This window comes from Macaca thibetana, chromosome 11 (assembly GCF_024542745.1).
Source record: "Macaca thibetana thibetana isolate TM-01 chromosome 11, ASM2454274v1, whole genome shotgun sequence".
In the NCBI taxonomy this organism is placed as follows: Eukaryota; Metazoa; Chordata; class Mammalia; order Primates; family Cercopithecidae; genus Macaca; species Macaca thibetana.
Window position 1 is genome coordinate 49,038,458 of NC_065588.1, and position 17,252 is coordinate 49,055,709.

A 17,252-nucleotide genomic window follows, 5' to 3' on the forward strand; every position below is an offset into this window, starting at 1 on the left:
AGTTTTATGATTGAACTAATCACTGAGTTCCCTGAGCCCTGTTCATCTGACCCTTAAGTAGAGCACTTGAAGACAACAAATATTTTGAAAGGCTTGCTCTTACGAGTGGTGTTATTGTGTGGCTATGGCTACAGCATTGAGACCTATGAGTGCGATGAGAGTTTTTAGAAAGAGAAGCAGCTGGAGAAGGCTTCACAGAAGCAAAGGTAAGCTCAAGCTAACCTTGAAGGATGTACTGTAGGCCAGTAGGGAGGGTGCTCTACAGTAGGGACTGGGACTGGAAAGGACCAGAGAAACTGCTTGTGCCAAGGCCTAGAGGAAGGAATGGGCATGTGAAGGGGTGGGATGGGGGAGCCAGGAAGAGGCCCCCTTGCCTCGAGGGAGCAACTGGGAAACCCTGAGGCCTGAGTTTGGCTTGGGTCACAGAGGGTTCCAGCAATGTCTTTGAGTAGAATTTGTTCAGCACTCACCTGGTTTCTATATACTCTCATGCTGAATGTGAAAGTATTCCATTGTGATAAAATAAAAAAGGAAGTCCCAGACAGCAGAGTTTAGGAAGCTTCTTTGATCTCTGTCTATGATCAGCTTTCAGCATCCAATGCCAACATCCTCATCTACCTCCCATCAGCTGATGGCCCCTGCTGGGCTGCTGTCATCCCTTGAAGGGCTTGGGAGGGGAGAGGGAATACACTCACTAACCAAGCTTTTGGTGGAGGGTGATAGCTATTCTCTACTTCCTCAGAAGAAAAAAAAATGACTTAAAGTGAAACATGAGAGATTTTGCTTGTCTCAAAGGAAGTGTTTCAACTCAAATCAATATTAGTGGGTAAATAATGTTCCTAGGACGAATCACTACCCCTAAAAGAAACTCCTCAGCTGGTTAGACTGCAGACAGCAGCGGTTTCCAAACTGGCTCACATTGGAATCAGCTAGAAAGCTTCAAAATCACTGGTGCCTGGGCCCACACCTAAGGGGTGGAGTTTAATTGGTCTGGGGCTATAGTCTGAACTTTAGAATTTTTAAAAGGTAGTTTTAATGTGCAGCAAGTTTGGGGACCACTGGCCTGGAGGAAACAGAAGGACAAATGAAATGGCCTCTTGAGATTCCATTCAGTCTAAGGACACAGATAGGAGTAATGATCATTATCATAATAGTGAACTTCACCAGGTGCTTTCCATGGACCATGCACTGTGCTGAGTCTATAACGTGGAAGGTCTCATGAAATCTAAATACCAACATCATAAGGAAGATATTCTTACTATGTTCATTTTGCAAATGGACAAAGCGAGACTTGGAACAAGAATCTTGTCCAAGAATACACTAATGAAAATAGAGGAATGGAGATTTGAACCCAGGCATTCCCACTTTGGAACTTACATGTATTGCAGAAGAGATGGGGTCCTTGGAGAAAGATGTGCCCGCTTCCTCCTCTCCCCACCTGCCACCTTAAAAGAAAATGGGGAATTAGTTGAAGGCTCCAGCTCCCCCAGCCCAGTAAATCTCCCAGTTACTGAAACCCAGGGCTGCCAAGAGGATGAGGCCCAGAGCAAACTATCAGCCACCTGGATCACAGTTCCAGACAGCAGCTGGAAGCAGGGTTCAGAAGAGCTGCTGGTGTGACCAGCAGGAGCAGCTACGAAAGTTCTATCCCCCACCTCACCCTACATTTCCCAGAGTCTGGAAGTGGATATCACAGAGGTGTGTCAGGGGCGTGGGGCTAGAAAAAGGAAGGGAGGGAGACTCTCACTCACCAGTCCCCACCAAGGAGAGAGTGGACAGCTGCAACCCTGGTCTAGGAATGGTGGACTTTAATCTCCTTGAAATGAGAGCATTTTGACCTGTCGTCAGCACAGTGGAGGCAGTGATGTGACACATATCAAGGAGAGAAACCTCTTGTGACTGAATAGAATCTCCTAGCCTTGGCTTGCCCACCCTTGGCCCACTCTTCTTCCTGCATAAGAGCATCACAGCCAAACATATGATGGACAGTATCAGCCCAGTCCTTCATTTTACAAGGAAGAAATGGGTACAAAGACAAGGACATGGCCAAAGTTACCCAAAAAAGTTGGTGGTGCAGATAGAACTAGAGCTTGGCTACCTTCCCCTCCCTCTGAATTCAGAAAGAATAAGGAGTCCTGTGGGAAATTCCCAGGTGCCTCTGTTCTCCTGCAGCCTGGGAGAGATAGATGTATGGGGTGTTCCACCTTCAATCTCTAACAAGCCTGAATGCAGGGGTGGGAATGTGGTGCCAGGCACACAGGAACATCTCTGGTGAATCCTCTGATTTCTGGGTTAGGGTGTGTGTTTGGGGCAACAACTAGGGCCTTAAGCTCCTCCTGATGCCCAAAACTAGCCTGGATGCCACTTTGACATCCATTTAACTAGAATCTCAGAGTCTGCCTAGAACATAAGAATCGGGCAGTCTCCTTCCTTCTCGGTAAACCCAATAGGTGCTCTTGGGCCTGGATATTGTCTAGAGGCCTCACTAAGGGCAGCTTGCAAATTCCCATGGCAAAGATCCAGAGACAATATTGTGCCAAGCATGCCAAAGCTCTTCCATCCAACATGCTGGAAGTCATGACTATTTATACAACCATTTATTTATTTATTTATACAACCATTTATTTGTTTATAATTCGCCCAGGCTGAAATGCTCACTGCAACCTCCACCTCCCGGGTTCAAGTGATTTTTGTGCCTCAGCCTGGCAACTCTCTTGTCTCTGAAGCAAAGGGAGCAGCTAGGCAGGTGTGGCCCCAAAGGAAAATAAGGCTACAGGTTAGACTTGGATTGAATTCCAAAAGAAACAGTGAGGTCCCAGCAGAGGAATGGCACTGTCTGGGCAAAGAATGTTTCTATATGTTGGATCAAAGAGGATGGGCCAGTCTCAAGGTTACAGGGCTAGTTAGTGGTGGGGTGGGACCAGCATCCCAAGTCCCTGAGGGTAATATGAGACCTGCCATCAATTCCAGGTTCATGTCTCACTTGACCATGGTGGGAGAGATTACAGTGCTTTATAACCGTAAGGAATTTGCAGTGTGTTATTCTCTTCATTTAAAGAATAGACAGGTTCCCGAAATGTTGGCCATAATCAGTGATGACCCTTTATTGAGCTCTTACAATGTGCCAAGAATTAAACAGATGACATGATTCCATCCACACAACTGCATTTTACTGATGACTTTTGTGTGAGGGGTCAGGAGGATGGCCAAGCAGCCTGTTCAAGGTCACACACTCCTGGTAAGGAGTGGGCCCAGATTACACCTGGCAGCTGGGTTCCAAAGCCTGAGAGTTTCTTGCTGTACTATCTTATCTTCTGCTTTATGGGGCAATTTAGGAGGGCTTCAGGTTAGGCCTGCTGGAGTTTGAATCCTGGTGCCATCCCTTCTAGTTATGTGACCCTGGATGAGTTCATTCATCTCTCTGTGCTTTCACTTCCTCTTTTGTGAAGCAGAGGCCATAACACTGCCTACCTCACAGGGCTGTGAAGATTGGATGGGTTAATTCAGATAAAGCTCAGCACATGTCAGGCAAGTAACAAGAGATCATCCACTTTAGCGATTATTATATTATGACAAAAGCAAATTTCTATTAACCAAACTGCATTTTCCATCCAGCTTCCCTTAAATTAGAATGTTGCCATAAGCAGGAAACTGTGACCCCGTAATATATTGTAAATCATATAAAAGATGCAGACAAGCTTTTCTTTAATCATCTATTTAAAGGAACATGGCAATTATTGATGAGTTTGAAACAAGCCAAAATTATCTCCTCTGTCATTAAGCTAAAGGACAATCTCTCCAAGCTGCATTCACTGCTTAAGAGGCACATGTGGGCTCGCTTTTTCTTGTTCATTTAGAGAACTTGTTCACCATAGAGAAAATTTCATCATAACTGAAATTTCATACCCTTTAACCAACATCTCCCCATTTCTCCCACCCCTACTTCCAACCCCTGGCAATCACCCTTCACTCCATTTCTATGAGTTTGACTGTCTTAGATTCCACATGTAGTGAGATTCTAAGGTTTTGTGGTTTTTGTTTTGTTTTGTTTTGTTTTTGAGATAGGGCAGGGTTTTGCTCTGTCACCCAGGCTGAAATATTCACTGCAACCTCCACCTCCCAGGTTCAAGTGATTCTCATGCCTCAGCCTCCCAAGTAGGTGGGATCACAGGCATGTGCCACCACGCCCAGCTAAAATATTTGTCTTTCAAAGTGTGGCTTATTTCACTTAGCATCATGTCCTCCGTTTGTCTATGTTGTTGCAACTGACAAGATTTCTTCCTTTGTATGGCTAACTAAAATCCCATTGTGTATATATTCTACATTTTCTTTGTCCATTTATCCATCAGTGGACACTTGGGTTGAATTCATATCTTGGCTATCATGGATAAAGCTGCAGTGAACATGGAGGTGCAGATGTCTCTTCAAGATAGTGATTTAATTTCTCTTGGATATATATTCAGATGTGGTGTTGCTGGGTCATATGGTAGTTCCATTTTTAATGTTTTGAGGAACCTCTATACTGTTTTCCATCATGGCCGTACTATACCAATTTACCTTCCCACCCACAGTGTACAAGTGTTCAACATCACTAACCATCAGAGAAATGCAAATCAAAACCACAATGAGACATTACTTCACACCTGTTAGGATGGCTATATCAAAAAGATAAAGGATAAGAATGAGGGCATGGAGAAAAGAGAATCTTTGGACAGTGTGCTTGTTTTTGAGAGGTGAAGCCATAGCCCCTCCCAGTGCAAGCTGCAGTGGACAGTTCCCAGGCTTCCTCCTCTCTGATTTAGACTATCCCAGATAAATGTTTCACCTTAGAACTGGAACATTCTCTGTTGAAGCTGTAGTTGTGTGCTGTTTTTCTAGTGTGGTGAGCCTTTGGCTATCTCTCTCAGCTTTTTGTGTACTTAGCTAAGAGTTTCTGTGATCTGTTATCAAGGAATACTATCTCTTTCTCGCTGTCTCTGACAACCTTCCTCAGTCCCCCACACTGGTTAGTATTTTACGAGGAAGGCTGTCGTGCATGTACGCCTTTGCATGTTTGCTCACCTTTTACTTCTCCCACTCGCATGCCCCATACCCAGCACCAAACCTCTGTTCTATCCAAGTATTCCTGGATCTGCCTGGATTCTGTGCTCTCATCTGCGGTAGGGGTAGGGATGAGGGTGGGGGTGACCTGTTACTAGACCATTTGAAGTTCTTTGTTCTCATAACTCTCAATATTTGAAGGCTCTGCCCCACATCATATCAAACATGTTAACATACATCCTCGGCATATATAACTTTTGCCATAAAACATTTGAATTTTTATAATTGCTTTTGAAAATGTTTGACTACCAGCAACTCCTTTGATTATAATTAGCTGTGATTCCTGGAGAATTTCAGACGTATTTCGAATTACTAGAAAAACAAGGAAATCTAACCTACAACTTTTTTCAAATATAATGAAATGTTTGTGAATTCAAATCTGAACAATTAGGACGGTGGATGTATGTCATCCATAGTATCTCCTGGGTGAAAAGGCCCTGCCCCTCCAGCCTGGGAACTCTCAGTACTTCCTCCCCAGGGTCCCCCCCTCCCAGCTCAGACCAGAGCTGTGTGTGTGAAAGGGACTGTGAACGACCCACTGGCCACAAAGAAAGTCTTAATGACTTGGAATCCAGAATGAAAACTCTACCATGATGTCTGAAACAACGCACTTTATTGAAGATTGTACAGAACAGAGAATTCCTCTCTTGAAGCCAAGATGGGACAAGTGCCAGTCTTGGGAAATCAAAGCACCAGCAGGAAGTGGGGACCGGGGAGGCCCTGCCTACAGGGAGAGGAATGGGCCGGTTGGAACTGTCCCATAAGGCAGTGGGACATTGGCTGGGGTGGGGGCACTTTCAGGGCACAAGCGGTGACATGGCTCAGAACGTGGGCACTGCCTTGTGTGGGTGGATGTGTTTTCAGATTTTGTTTGTTTGTTTAAAGACAGGGTCTCGCTCAGTTGTCCAGGCTGGAGTGCAGTGGTACCATGCTAGCTCAATGCAGCCTCAAACTCCTGGGCTCAAGTGATCCTCCCGCCTCGGCCTGCCAAAGTGCTGGGATTACAGGCATGAGCCGCCGAGTCCGGCAGAGGAGGGTTTATGCCTACTCATCCATCCCGACAACTTTCGGGTTGCTGCGATGCCAGCCGTCTGGGAATGCGGGGCTCCGGGGCACAGGTCAGAAGCAGCGGAGGGAAGGGGCCCCGCGGGGGTGCGGGGGAGCTCAGAGCGGGGCCCGCCGGAGGGCGAAGGAGGCTGGTCCAAGGACGCCTCTGGCGCCGGGTTCAGAATTTGTGGCGGGACCGCCGGCTCTGGGAGGAGTTTTGTGAGATGCTGGCCGCGCTGCTGCTGCCGCCGCCGCCACCCCGGCTGGCGGCGCAGAAGTCCCGGAACCAGAGAAGCCCCACCGCCCCGCGGAGCTCCCGCCCAAGTCCCAGCCACTGCGGCCCACGCTACCTCCGCGGGCCCCAGCTCCGGCTCCTCCTCCCAGGGCGCAGCCGCCGCACCTATCTCTGCAAAGAGAGTCGGGGTCAGGGAGCCTGGCAGTGTCTGCTCCGCACGCCAGCCCCTCCCACAGTCCCAGGCCGCAGGTCTTCCCCAGGGTGACGCCCCGCGGAGATCCGGCAAGGCGTGGGGAGGACAGGCTTCAGGGAGGGGAGGGGAGGTCTCCAAAAGCGCCACCAACAGCTCTTCCAGCCTGCAGGCTGGATGGCCCCGCACCAGCGCTGGCACATGGCTTGAGAAACTGCATTCGGAGGCCTCCAGCCCCTTCCCAGAGAAATAACCCAATACTCACCGAGGGTCACCGAACTCTGGTACCTCCCAGACACCCTGTGGGGAAGATCAGACAGTTCGCTCAGTTCCTCCCTCTCCCTAAATGGCCTTCCTTAGGTCAACAGCAAGGAGAGCCTTGGTCATCCCACTCCCATTCCCTCCTGATTGATGTAGAGAGTGAGAAATAAGCTGGACGAGTGCTCAGAAAATCATAAAACACATTGTTCTTTCTCTTGGGTAAGGTTAAAATGTTACTCTTTCCACTGACATCTCCCAAGGAGATACAGACCAGAAGACACAGAACATTTCTGGACCCACCCATCCTCTCCACCTCCTCAGGATACTCTTCATTTAGCAAAGGCTATTTGAACCCACATGGGACAGAGCCCTATACCCATGTGCCAGTGTACGGGAACCCACTCTTCAAAAACTTACAATTAAGGCAGTAATAAAGAAATGGCCTAGAAGTAACATTTATGTCTATGACCCTTCATCTTTGCAGACATACATTGTATAGCTAAAACATAGGACACTACCCCAGGTAAGGCGCTAATGTGTTCATATGGCATAGGAAACACAGCTTTCTTGGTGTGACAGCATCTCCCAGCCCTGAATAAGCGGCTGTGCCTGCCAATGGCCACCGCCACCTCCGACAGCACGCATAGCTCCCACACCTGGCAGCATGCTCAAGCAGGAAAGCCCCAGGCTTCGGGCCTCCTGGGAACCAGACGGACTCTCACCTGCACTCCTTGTCCTCCAGGAGGGTCCAGTAGGTGGTGGTCTCCACGTTCAGGGCCAGCTTGACATTCATCAGCACCTGGTACGTGCAAAGCAGCAAGGCCAGGTCCTCTTTGGCCTGCTGCAGTCCATACTTGATATCCTGAAGCCTGGCATTAGCGTCCTTGAGGGCCACCTCCCGGCACTGCTCTGCCTCAGCGATGGTCGTCTGCAACTTGGCGTTCTTAGTGTGGGGAGCCAGGAGTCCAGTTTAGATTCGAGTGTCATTCACTGATGGCCCATCCTGTGTGCTTGGTGCTTGCCCTGTGTTACCTGATGTTGGATAAGTGAGGAAACCCCAGGCACTAGGGTTAAAGGCTACACAGCTGGTCAGCAGAGAAGCCTGGGCTTGGATCTAGGTCCTAGCTCACCAGGGAATGGGATTAGAAACACCTGGCTTCAAGGAGCTGTACCAACTCAGGAGGAGCCAGACCCTTCCTGTGCCTCTCTCCTTTTTTGTGGGAAAAAACTGAGCATCTTCTGAAAATTTCCCTCCTCCAGGAAGTCTTCATGAATTATCAGAGAAACCTTCCCTCTGCCTTAGCCCATCTAGATGTGGGCTTCCTTGGCTACTTCCCCAATTCAGTCTTCAACAGTCAACTTCTTTCTCCAACCATCTAATGATATCTGTATTCAGTTTCTATCCCATATCAACCTTCAAGTCCCAGGGAAGCAGAAACTAAATCCACATAACAATCTTAGTTCAGCGCTAGCCCAGCATATCACCCAGGAAATCTTAGTGTACGTGAGTGTGGGGCGTGATTTCACTTCGTGTAGGTGCTAGGCCTGAGTGTCATGATGGAAGCATAAGCCCACAGCCCTGGTCATGTTCTTGTCCTCCTCATCCCCATCTGCTTCTCGATGCTCTCAATCTCCACCCACAGCCTCTGGATCATCCTATTGAGCTCCATGATCTCACTCTTGGTGTTCCTCAGGTCATCCCCATGCCTGCTGGCCATGGTCTGAAGCTCCCCGAGCTATGTCCAGAAAAGTCACATTTCCAGAAAAGGGGTCTTATAGGTCATCTGCTTCAACACCTTCATACCACAAATGGAAAAATCAGAGCACAGGCCTATGCAGACCCAGTGCTTTCTCCCTGCATCAGAAGTCCTGTCTTCCAGAACAGTAGCTACTGTTTGTTGAGCAGTCACTGTGCACCAGACCCTCTGTTTTATCTCATTCGTCCTCACAACAACTTGATGAGAAAGGCATTATTATCCCCATCTTATACAAAAGGAAAGCTGAGACTCAGATTGCCTGAGTTCCGTGACCAAAGTCATCCAGCTATGGAGTGACAGTGTGGGCACTTGAATGCAAACATCCCAGATGATGGAGCCAGCTTCTTTCTTAACCAGCAGAAAATCCAGGGGAAGAGTCAGATGTATATGGACCACTTCTGTCTCATTCAGATTTGGGGAATGGGAGGGAATGTACAGAATTCCCTGGGCCTGTGGAGTTAGACTTTGTCCATCCCCCTCCCTTGGCTGTTCCAGATACTGGCTTCAACACCTCGGTGTGATCAAACCAGAAGCGCACGTAGATGCAGAGCCTTTGTGGAGGAGAAATGGAAGAGTTTCTAACACAAAATAACAATAAAGGGGATGCAGCAAGAAAGATTTAGGTTAAGAATTTGTCAGCCTTGGTGCTATTGACATTTTGGGCACAATAGTTCTTTTTGCAGAGGTTGGCATCCTATGCATTATAAGATGTTTACAGCATCCCTGGCCTCTACCCACTAGATGCCAGTTAGTACCCCCTCCCCATTTTTAGGTATGACAGTCAAAAATGCCTGCAGATATTTCCAAATGTCCCATGGGGGAAAATCGTACCTTCCCCACCCTCTGTTGAGAAGCACTGGGTTAGAGAAAAGTCAGAGCTTTCTGACTGGGAAGAAAGCTTTCTGTTAATAAGACCAGATCAGTGGGAAGATGAGGTAACTGCCATATGGAGATGTGGGAAGAATGGCTTGGAGGCAGGGTCTGCTCAACAGGATGATCCACAGGTTGTGGGTAGAGATCGAGAGCATCAAGAAGCAGATGTGGATGAGGAGGACAAGAACATGACCAGGGCTGTGGGCTTGTGCTTCCATCATGACACTCAGGCCTAGCACCTACACAAAGTGAAATCACGCCCCACACTCACATACACTAAGACTTCCTGGGTGATATGCTGGACTGTCTAGGTAGATTGATGGGGGAGCAATATTCTCCAAAGCTACATGATGCTGTCACCCGTCTTGGTCTAGCACAATGCCTTGGCCTCAGCCTTGCTCCTCTGGGCAATCTCATCGTACTGGGTGCGGACCTTGGCAATGATGTTGCCCAGGTCCAGGCAGTGGTGGTTGTCCATGGAAAGAACCACAGACATGTTGCTGGTGTCTGACTGCATCTGGGACAGCTCCCACAGGGCCAAGCAAACGTGCCATCTCCTGAGCAGACCCACACCGGGCTGCCCAGCAGAGCACGGGAAGCCACCAGCTCAGGAAAGGGGTGCTCAGGACTGAGGGACCACCACTAGAGGCTTTTCTGGAAGGCAATGGCCACTTCTACAACAGAGGAAAGAAGGTGAGGAGGCAGAGGTTTGAATGGTCCAGGCAGAGAGCAGAACTACCCACAAGGGTGGGCCGGTGTCTCTCTGGTCAGGACAGACAGACCCACAGTCCTGCTGGACTTCTAAATGCCCTCCTCTAGGAGGCAGGGCAGGTGAGTCCTGAGGAACGGCAATGAGGGAGACTTCCAGCATCATAGAGGGCTGTCAGGAAGTTGATCTCACCTGTCATCCTCTCCACCTTGGCCTCCAGCTCCACTTTGGTCATGTGGGCAGCATCGACGTCCTGGGAGATAATTCAGTCACTGTCAAGACTAGACAACCTGTGGCTCTGTCTAGTCCTGCATATTATGGAAAGGGGCAGGAAGAAGGGGCCACAGGGCCCTGCCCCTGGGAGCTCCCACTCAGAGGAAAGGAGACCCCATCCAGGCACAAGCAGCTGCACCCCTAACATTGCTAAACCAAGTACTCTGCAGGCTGGGCTGGTGAACGCACACCAGGGAAGGGCACAAAGAGACTGTAAGGCGAGAGGAAGAATGACGTCTGGGGCTGGGGCCCTTACCCTGAGACAAGGGGAGAAGAATATGTGAGGAAGGGAGTCTGAGGGACAATTTAAATTTGCCACACTCAATGTCTCTTTCTTTAAGTAACTCCTGGGAATGCACTCCTAATAGAAAAAAGAGCCGGGCGCGGTGGCTCAAGCCTGTAATCCCAGCACTTTGGGAGGCCGAGACGGGCGGATCACGAGGCCAGGAGATCGAGAGACGATCCCGGCTAACACGGTGAAACCCCGTCTCTATACAAAAAAAACTAGCCGGGCGAGGTCTGTTCCCAGCTACTCGGGAGGCTGAGGCAGGTAAACCTGGGAGGCGGAGCTTGCAGTGAGCTGAGATCCGGCCACTGCACTCCAGCCTGGGTGACAGAGCAAACTCCGTCTCAAAAAAAAAAAAAAAAAAAAAGAAAAAAGAAAAAAGAAAGAAATTATTTCTTTCCTTGGTCCATTTTGTAATCACAACTCAAGGCCTAATCAGATCCATAAACCCTACATACCCATCAGGAAAGGACTTGGCAAAAGTCTGCTGGGACCTTCACACCCTTCAGCAGGGGTGGGCAGGGAGCCACCGGGGCCTGAACCCTGTCTGGCCTCCTCCCTCTTTCTGGCCCTCACTTGCAGGGCCTACAAGAAGTCCTCAGATCAACAGCCTCTCCTCCACCCTCAAACCACTCAGGTTAGCAGGGCTTTGGGGTTGGAAGCTGGGAAGGGGCCCCTCACCTTCTTCAGGACCACAAAGTCATTCTCTGCAGCTGTGTACTTGTTAATCTCATCTTCATACCTGTGAGAAAAAGGTCACCTATGGTCTGCCTTCTCTCAGTCATCCCCATGGCCCCAGAGCACATCCCATGAATCACATGGACTCAGGGCTTGTTGTCCTACCAGTTTAGCCCAAGGCCTGCATCTTTCCAATGCATTGCCTTCTGGGTTCAGGTAAGACCCAGTTCATTCTACAGGCATTTACTAGCACTTTGTATGTGCCAGGCACCACTTAATAATAATGATAATGATTGGACAGTGAAGTAGATATCCCTTCCTTGTGGGATTCTATTGTGATTGATCCTAGAAGGCTTTCTGGAGAAATTTTTATTTTTTTCAACTATTTATGGTACCAGAGGGAGATGGCTGAGCTGCCAAGAGCTTTCAAGGGAATTTTCTGGTGCCAACTCTGTGTACAGCAAGTACAGTAGCACCATGGGCTCTCCATAGGTACTTAGTGAGCATTCTACAGCAGATGCAGTCTCCAGGAAGATGTTTACAATCCTGGGTACACTGCACTCAGGTGGGAATTAGAGAAAACCACAGAGAAATGTCTCTCAAGCAGACCTTTGCCCAAGAAAGATCCTAGATGCACCTGAGTCCTGCATTTAAACTTAACCACTAGCTAAAGATGTCTCAAACTTTTATCTGCTATGAGACATTTCTGCACAAAAGTTCAAGGCTAACCATATAGGCAGGGGAGTAAATATCAATCAACTGGTCATTCAACAAACATTTGCAGAGCACCAAGCACATGTCAGGCCTTATGCTAGACACTTGGGATTCCAAAATCTCAGAAGCCCCCTTTAAGGATGATAAGGGTTACTACTGAGACCTTGGGCAGCCAAACCCACTTGCTGCGGAGGAGCTGCATTTTCAGCATCACTTTCTGTTTTTCTGTAAATAATTTTTTTTGAGACAGGGTCTCACTCTGTTGCCCAGGCTGGAGTGCAGTGGCGTGATCTTGGCTCACTGCAACCTCTGCCTCTTGGGCTCAGGTGTTTCTCCCTCCTCAGCCCCCCAAGTAGCTAAGACTACAGGTGTGCACCACCATGCCTGGCTAATTTTTGTAGTTTTTGTAGAAACAGGGTCTCACTATGTTGCCCAGGCTGGTCTTAAACTCCTGGACTCAAGCAGTCCACCTGCCTCAGACTCCCAAAGTGCTAGGATTACGGGCGTGAACCACCGCACCCAGCCTCCGTAAATAAATTTATCCAGACACTGAGATGTCTGCTGGGAACCAGCTAGGTACCTCTAGAAGGCCACTTAATTTTCAAGAGCTTCACCTCTAAAAAGGTGTGATGTTCCAATGGTAAGACTAACTTCTTCAGCTTCCCCCAGGACACATAGGGAAATGGGACCCTGCAAAGAATCACTACAAGCCCTTTCTGTGAGGCCTCCTATTACCCCAGGGTCACAAAGAGATCTCCACACATCGTACCCCAAGAGTACTGATGACACTCTCAGCAGCTAACCAAGCCCAGACACCACACAGTCACCACTGTCATTGCCATGTTTTCCCTTGCGTGGAATATCCAGAACGCAGACACATAGACCATTCATTCAGCCAGGCCCTTGCATGTATACATGCAAACAAGCCTCTCATGCCTTCAACATTTGCAGCTCCTCACACTAAAATCTTCCTATGAGAAGCACCTAGGAGAAGGTGCCCCTTCACCCTCATCTCACATCGCAAAGCTGATGGCAGGTCAACTCATCCCTCAAACACAAATTCAGCTTCGGCAGAGTAGGCCTCTCTTTCAAAGACGAGCAGCTTGCAAGTCTTCCGAGATGGAGGGGGAGTTCTGTGTTTGAGTTTCAGAAGGCGATGGTTAGGAGACCTCAATGATGGCAGCCAGCAGTCCCTGGAGCAGCAGCCTCAGCAGCCCCTCTGAGGAGCCGCAGGACGGGGCACACAGAGGGACAGCGCCTCCATCCAGGGAGGGCTGCAGTGTTTTCCTCACCTGCTGCTGTACTAAGCAGGCCCACCACTGCTGAGATACCACAGAGGGCTTGACATATTGGGTGAACCCACAACTTCCTCAGACTCATAAGGAGAAGAGGGGAGAAAAAGACCAACACAGTTGAGCCAGATTTCCTCACTGTCTAGCTGGCTTGAGATGGGCTCACCTGTCGACGAAGAAGGCAAACGTGGTTGAGAGTCTTGATCTGCTCCCACATCTGGGCCTTTACTTGCCCAAACTTAAGTAAGACTCCACGTGGAGGGGCTGCAGAAGGCTCTGGTTGACAGTCACTTCCTGGATTCCACCCAGAAAGCCACCTAGATCATTGAGGTCACTGAGGTCACCAAAGCTGCCAGGATCACCAAAGCTTCCAGAGCCACCAAAGCCACTAGGGCCACCAAAGCCACCCGCTTCTCTGCAGAAACCCCTGGCTGCTCCTCTGAAGCCTCCAGTTCCTCCACCAAAGCCCCCAGCTCTTCCACCAAAGCTTCCACCCATCCCTCTTCCACCACCTCCAAAACCACTGCTTCCAAATCATCCCCCACCAGACCCCCCAAACCCACCAGCTCCCCTGAACCCACCAGCCCAGGTGCCACCTCCAGCCTCACTGATAGGGATCATCTTCTTCCCCCCAAGGCCATCATGGCACAGGCAGCAGACCCACCTACCACCAGCCCTTCCTGAGCTGGAGGCAAAGGAGGACATGATGGAGCTGATCCAGCTGTGACCCGACACCACGGCTGTGCGGCCGCTGAAGGCCTGGCAGTAGGCCCCACCAGAAGACATGCAGGGCTGCTGGCTGTAGCCTATCTGGTGACTCATGGCAGACAGCAAGGTCTTCCAAAGGAAGGGTGGGCTCCGAAGGCTGGAGGAAACTCAGAAGCCTTTTGAAGTTCTGGATGGGGATGGCCCTTATGTACAGCCTGGGAGCTTGGCTGGCTGATGTTGCCAGCCACCTAACTGAAGTATTAGCAGCTTTGGTTTGCCTGGCAGCAAGATGTCACGTTCAAAACACACAATACACCTTGATAATCCCTCCAAATTTCCAAATGGCTTTGTTTTCCCAGGTTACTCACCCGAAATAACCTTAAATTGGGAGAGGGACCATCCTGCAGGGCTGGACACAACCCCTAATCCCCAAGAGACCTGTGACCCCATGCTGAGAGTGACAGGTCAGCACTTCCCTGCCTCTCGGCCACTCAGCCAGACCAGCCAGCCTCAGGAGGTTCCCAGGGTGGGTGCAGAGCCCCAGTGGGGTCAGGGACCCAGGCAAGGACTCCAAGGAAGAAGGGAGAGGAAGGGGGAGGGCTATGAAGGTGGTGTCATGGCTGACAAGGAGGAAGGTGCAACAGAAGTTCGAGAATGCACAGCAGCTGCCTCTGGGACCTCACCCTTCAGGGAGGAGGTGCACATACGAATGCAAAAAGAGCAAGTTCTCAGCCACAGGGGCACCCAGAACTGGGGTCTAAGGGGCCTTGGAGGGAGAGCTGCAAGGTAGGAGAGAGGAGTCAGTCTGACGAGGACAGGAATGAGCATGGCTGGAGAAGTCAAGGTCACTACCAAGTGTCCTAGGAGAGGGTGAGCAGAGAGAGAGAGGGGCTGAGGCCAGCCTGGGCAGGGTGGAGGGGATGGACCACTTGGTCCAGGCCAGAAAGACCATCAGTTTTTCCTCTTCCAAGCTTGTACAACAAAATGAATCCAGGATTCCCAAGGCCCCCTTCCCTCAGCTCACGTGAGGCACCAACCCCGCCACCTAGGAAGCTCAGATCTTCACCAGTAAAATTTAAGAACAACAAGGGCTTCTTCTTAAGGCTGTTAGGGGCATAATATTTGGAAGAAGTTCTGTGTGACATGAAATGTTACTCACTTTTGTAACATTTACCTCTACTTATCTTTGGCAGCAAAGACTACCTTTGATGACACCAATCCTGACAGCACAAACCAAGGCTGGAAAATGAGCCTCTGCAGATGCCAGCCCCTTTTAAAACGACCCTTGCCTTTTCCTTTTCTAATCTGGCCTCCAATTCCCTCTGATCCATTCTCATAGAAGAACCCTTCCCTCATTGATCTCACCTTCTCCCCTTTGCTCAGGTCTGACTTCCTAACCGCTCAGCACCTCCTTCTTCCCTTGCCAGCTCACTGAAGGAAGGGCAAGTTCAAACCAGTGACCTGCCAAACATCAGGGCAGCTCCTGTTCCTCTCCACCAAGTCACAGAGACCCTCAAGTAAAATGGAAGAGAATGAACTGAGTGGAGAAAGAGAGCAGCAAAACACACCATAAATTCACACCAACACACACACACAAAACAGACTTATCACAGAACCACAGGCACACCCGCAAGGATGCACATGCTCATCACAATTCCCTGCCCAGGGCACTCTTCCCCATGCAGCCTGTTGTGCCACAGGTAGGCATCGTCCTCCTCACCACCTTCAAAACGTTCGTGCCTACTCCATCCCCCAGGGCCCTGATTCTTGCCCAAAACTCCTTGCTGACCTAAGAAACCAAGATACGGCAGCTAGATCCAAATAGGAGCACAGACTGAGAGGAGACTCAGGTCCCAACTCAACTCAGCCACTGATTCTTCCCTTTGCCAGGCCTCAGTTTCCTCCTCTGCACAATGAGGGCTTCAGACTTGAGTGGAGGATTCACATTGGACCTAGTGAAGCCCCAGGGTTCAAGGGAGGTATGAGTGGGAGAAAGGGGTGCAGTGGGCAGTGTTCTGGTCACATCACCACTGCCATCCTGACACCTCCACGCTGATCTCTTAAGCAAAAGACTCTACTGTTTAAAAACAATTTGGAAACTCCTGGGCCCATTGCCATCTGGATCACTGCCCGTGCTGATGGTGGGGGTCAGCAACATAACATAAAACCGCTGTCTTTGCTCACCTGTGGGGCTGATCTTGACTCCAAAATCCAAGTCGTGTTTTGGTTTCCAAGTGTGGTCTATGCTTTTGTCAAGAGAGGCCCCAGGAGCAAATGAGGAAAGGTCTCCCACCATCCTTCTGTCCCCTACTTGCCATTTTTAAATCCTTGCTATTGAAGGAGAACTCTGCAGAACAGTTCTCTGGTTTCCACCCCTTGAACGCTGCCAATGACCTGGCCCAGTCTGAATACACAAAGACATCGGTTTGCATTTTAACATCAAGAACAAATCCCAAAGAGATTAGGGTGGAAGTTGGGGCTCTAATGAGGACCCATCCCAAATCTCTTTATTAGCAGTGGTAAATCCCACCAATTTCCCACACCTGCAAACTAGAAAAGTCCAGCTATTGTCTTCTGTTGCCTCTTCAAAAAAAATTAGAGTGCACTGCTAGCCAGGGAGCCACCAACCCTAGAATCAGCCCAGATGGGCCTTTCCTGGGGTTAAGGACACAGAGGCCCCAGGAAAGACACTGCGCCCTACACTCTCTCCTCTCCATGGCCATGGCTGTGCCTCCCAGGCTGGCACCCGACCGAGGCCCGTCTGCTCTGGGGCAGCGGTGCCCTCACCGGTGGAGTCCAAGGGCAGAGGAACAATCGCACCTGCCTGAGGCAGTCCCAGCTTCTCAGGGAAATGGGGTCCTCAAATGCAGCACCCAGGGCTGAGGCCAGAGCTTAACAGTACATGGCATGGCAGCTGGCAGATGATGCTGGGCTGGGAAGGGAAGGTGGGGAGAGCAGAGTTGGGGCAGAACTGTGTATGGGAGGCTTCAAGGGGAGCACATGGATGGGGCCCTGGGGCAGGTTGGGCATGAGGTAGGAGGAGCTCAGCTCTGGTTCCCTGGGCAGACTGTCCTGCTCTGTGCCCTGCAGTCAAAGGGGAATCTGTTCCATAAGAAATCGTTTTTGTTT

At 49.9% G+C, this 17,252-nt stretch overlaps 1 protein-coding gene across 1 annotated transcript; it reads right to left on the bottom strand.

Moving 5' to 3' along the window:
* Positions 1 to 929: 929 nt before the first annotated feature.
* Positions 930 to 12,887, bottom strand: LOC126931599 (keratin, type II cytoskeletal 2 oral-like). Its single transcript, XM_050749994.1, has 11 exons — positions 12,859 to 12,887; positions 11,413 to 11,473; positions 10,334 to 10,425; positions 9,841 to 9,996; positions 9,090 to 9,141; positions 8,446 to 8,569; positions 7,556 to 7,778; positions 6,838 to 6,872; positions 6,149 to 6,553; positions 5,062 to 5,154; positions 930 to 967 (listed from the first exon to the last, which is right to left on the bottom strand). Exons 1-11 carry the CDS (start codon positions 12,885 to 12,887, stop codon positions 930 to 932), a joined length of 1,308 nt encoding a protein of 435 aa, XP_050605951.1.
* Between the last annotated feature and the right edge of the window lie 4,365 nt (positions 12,888 to 17,252).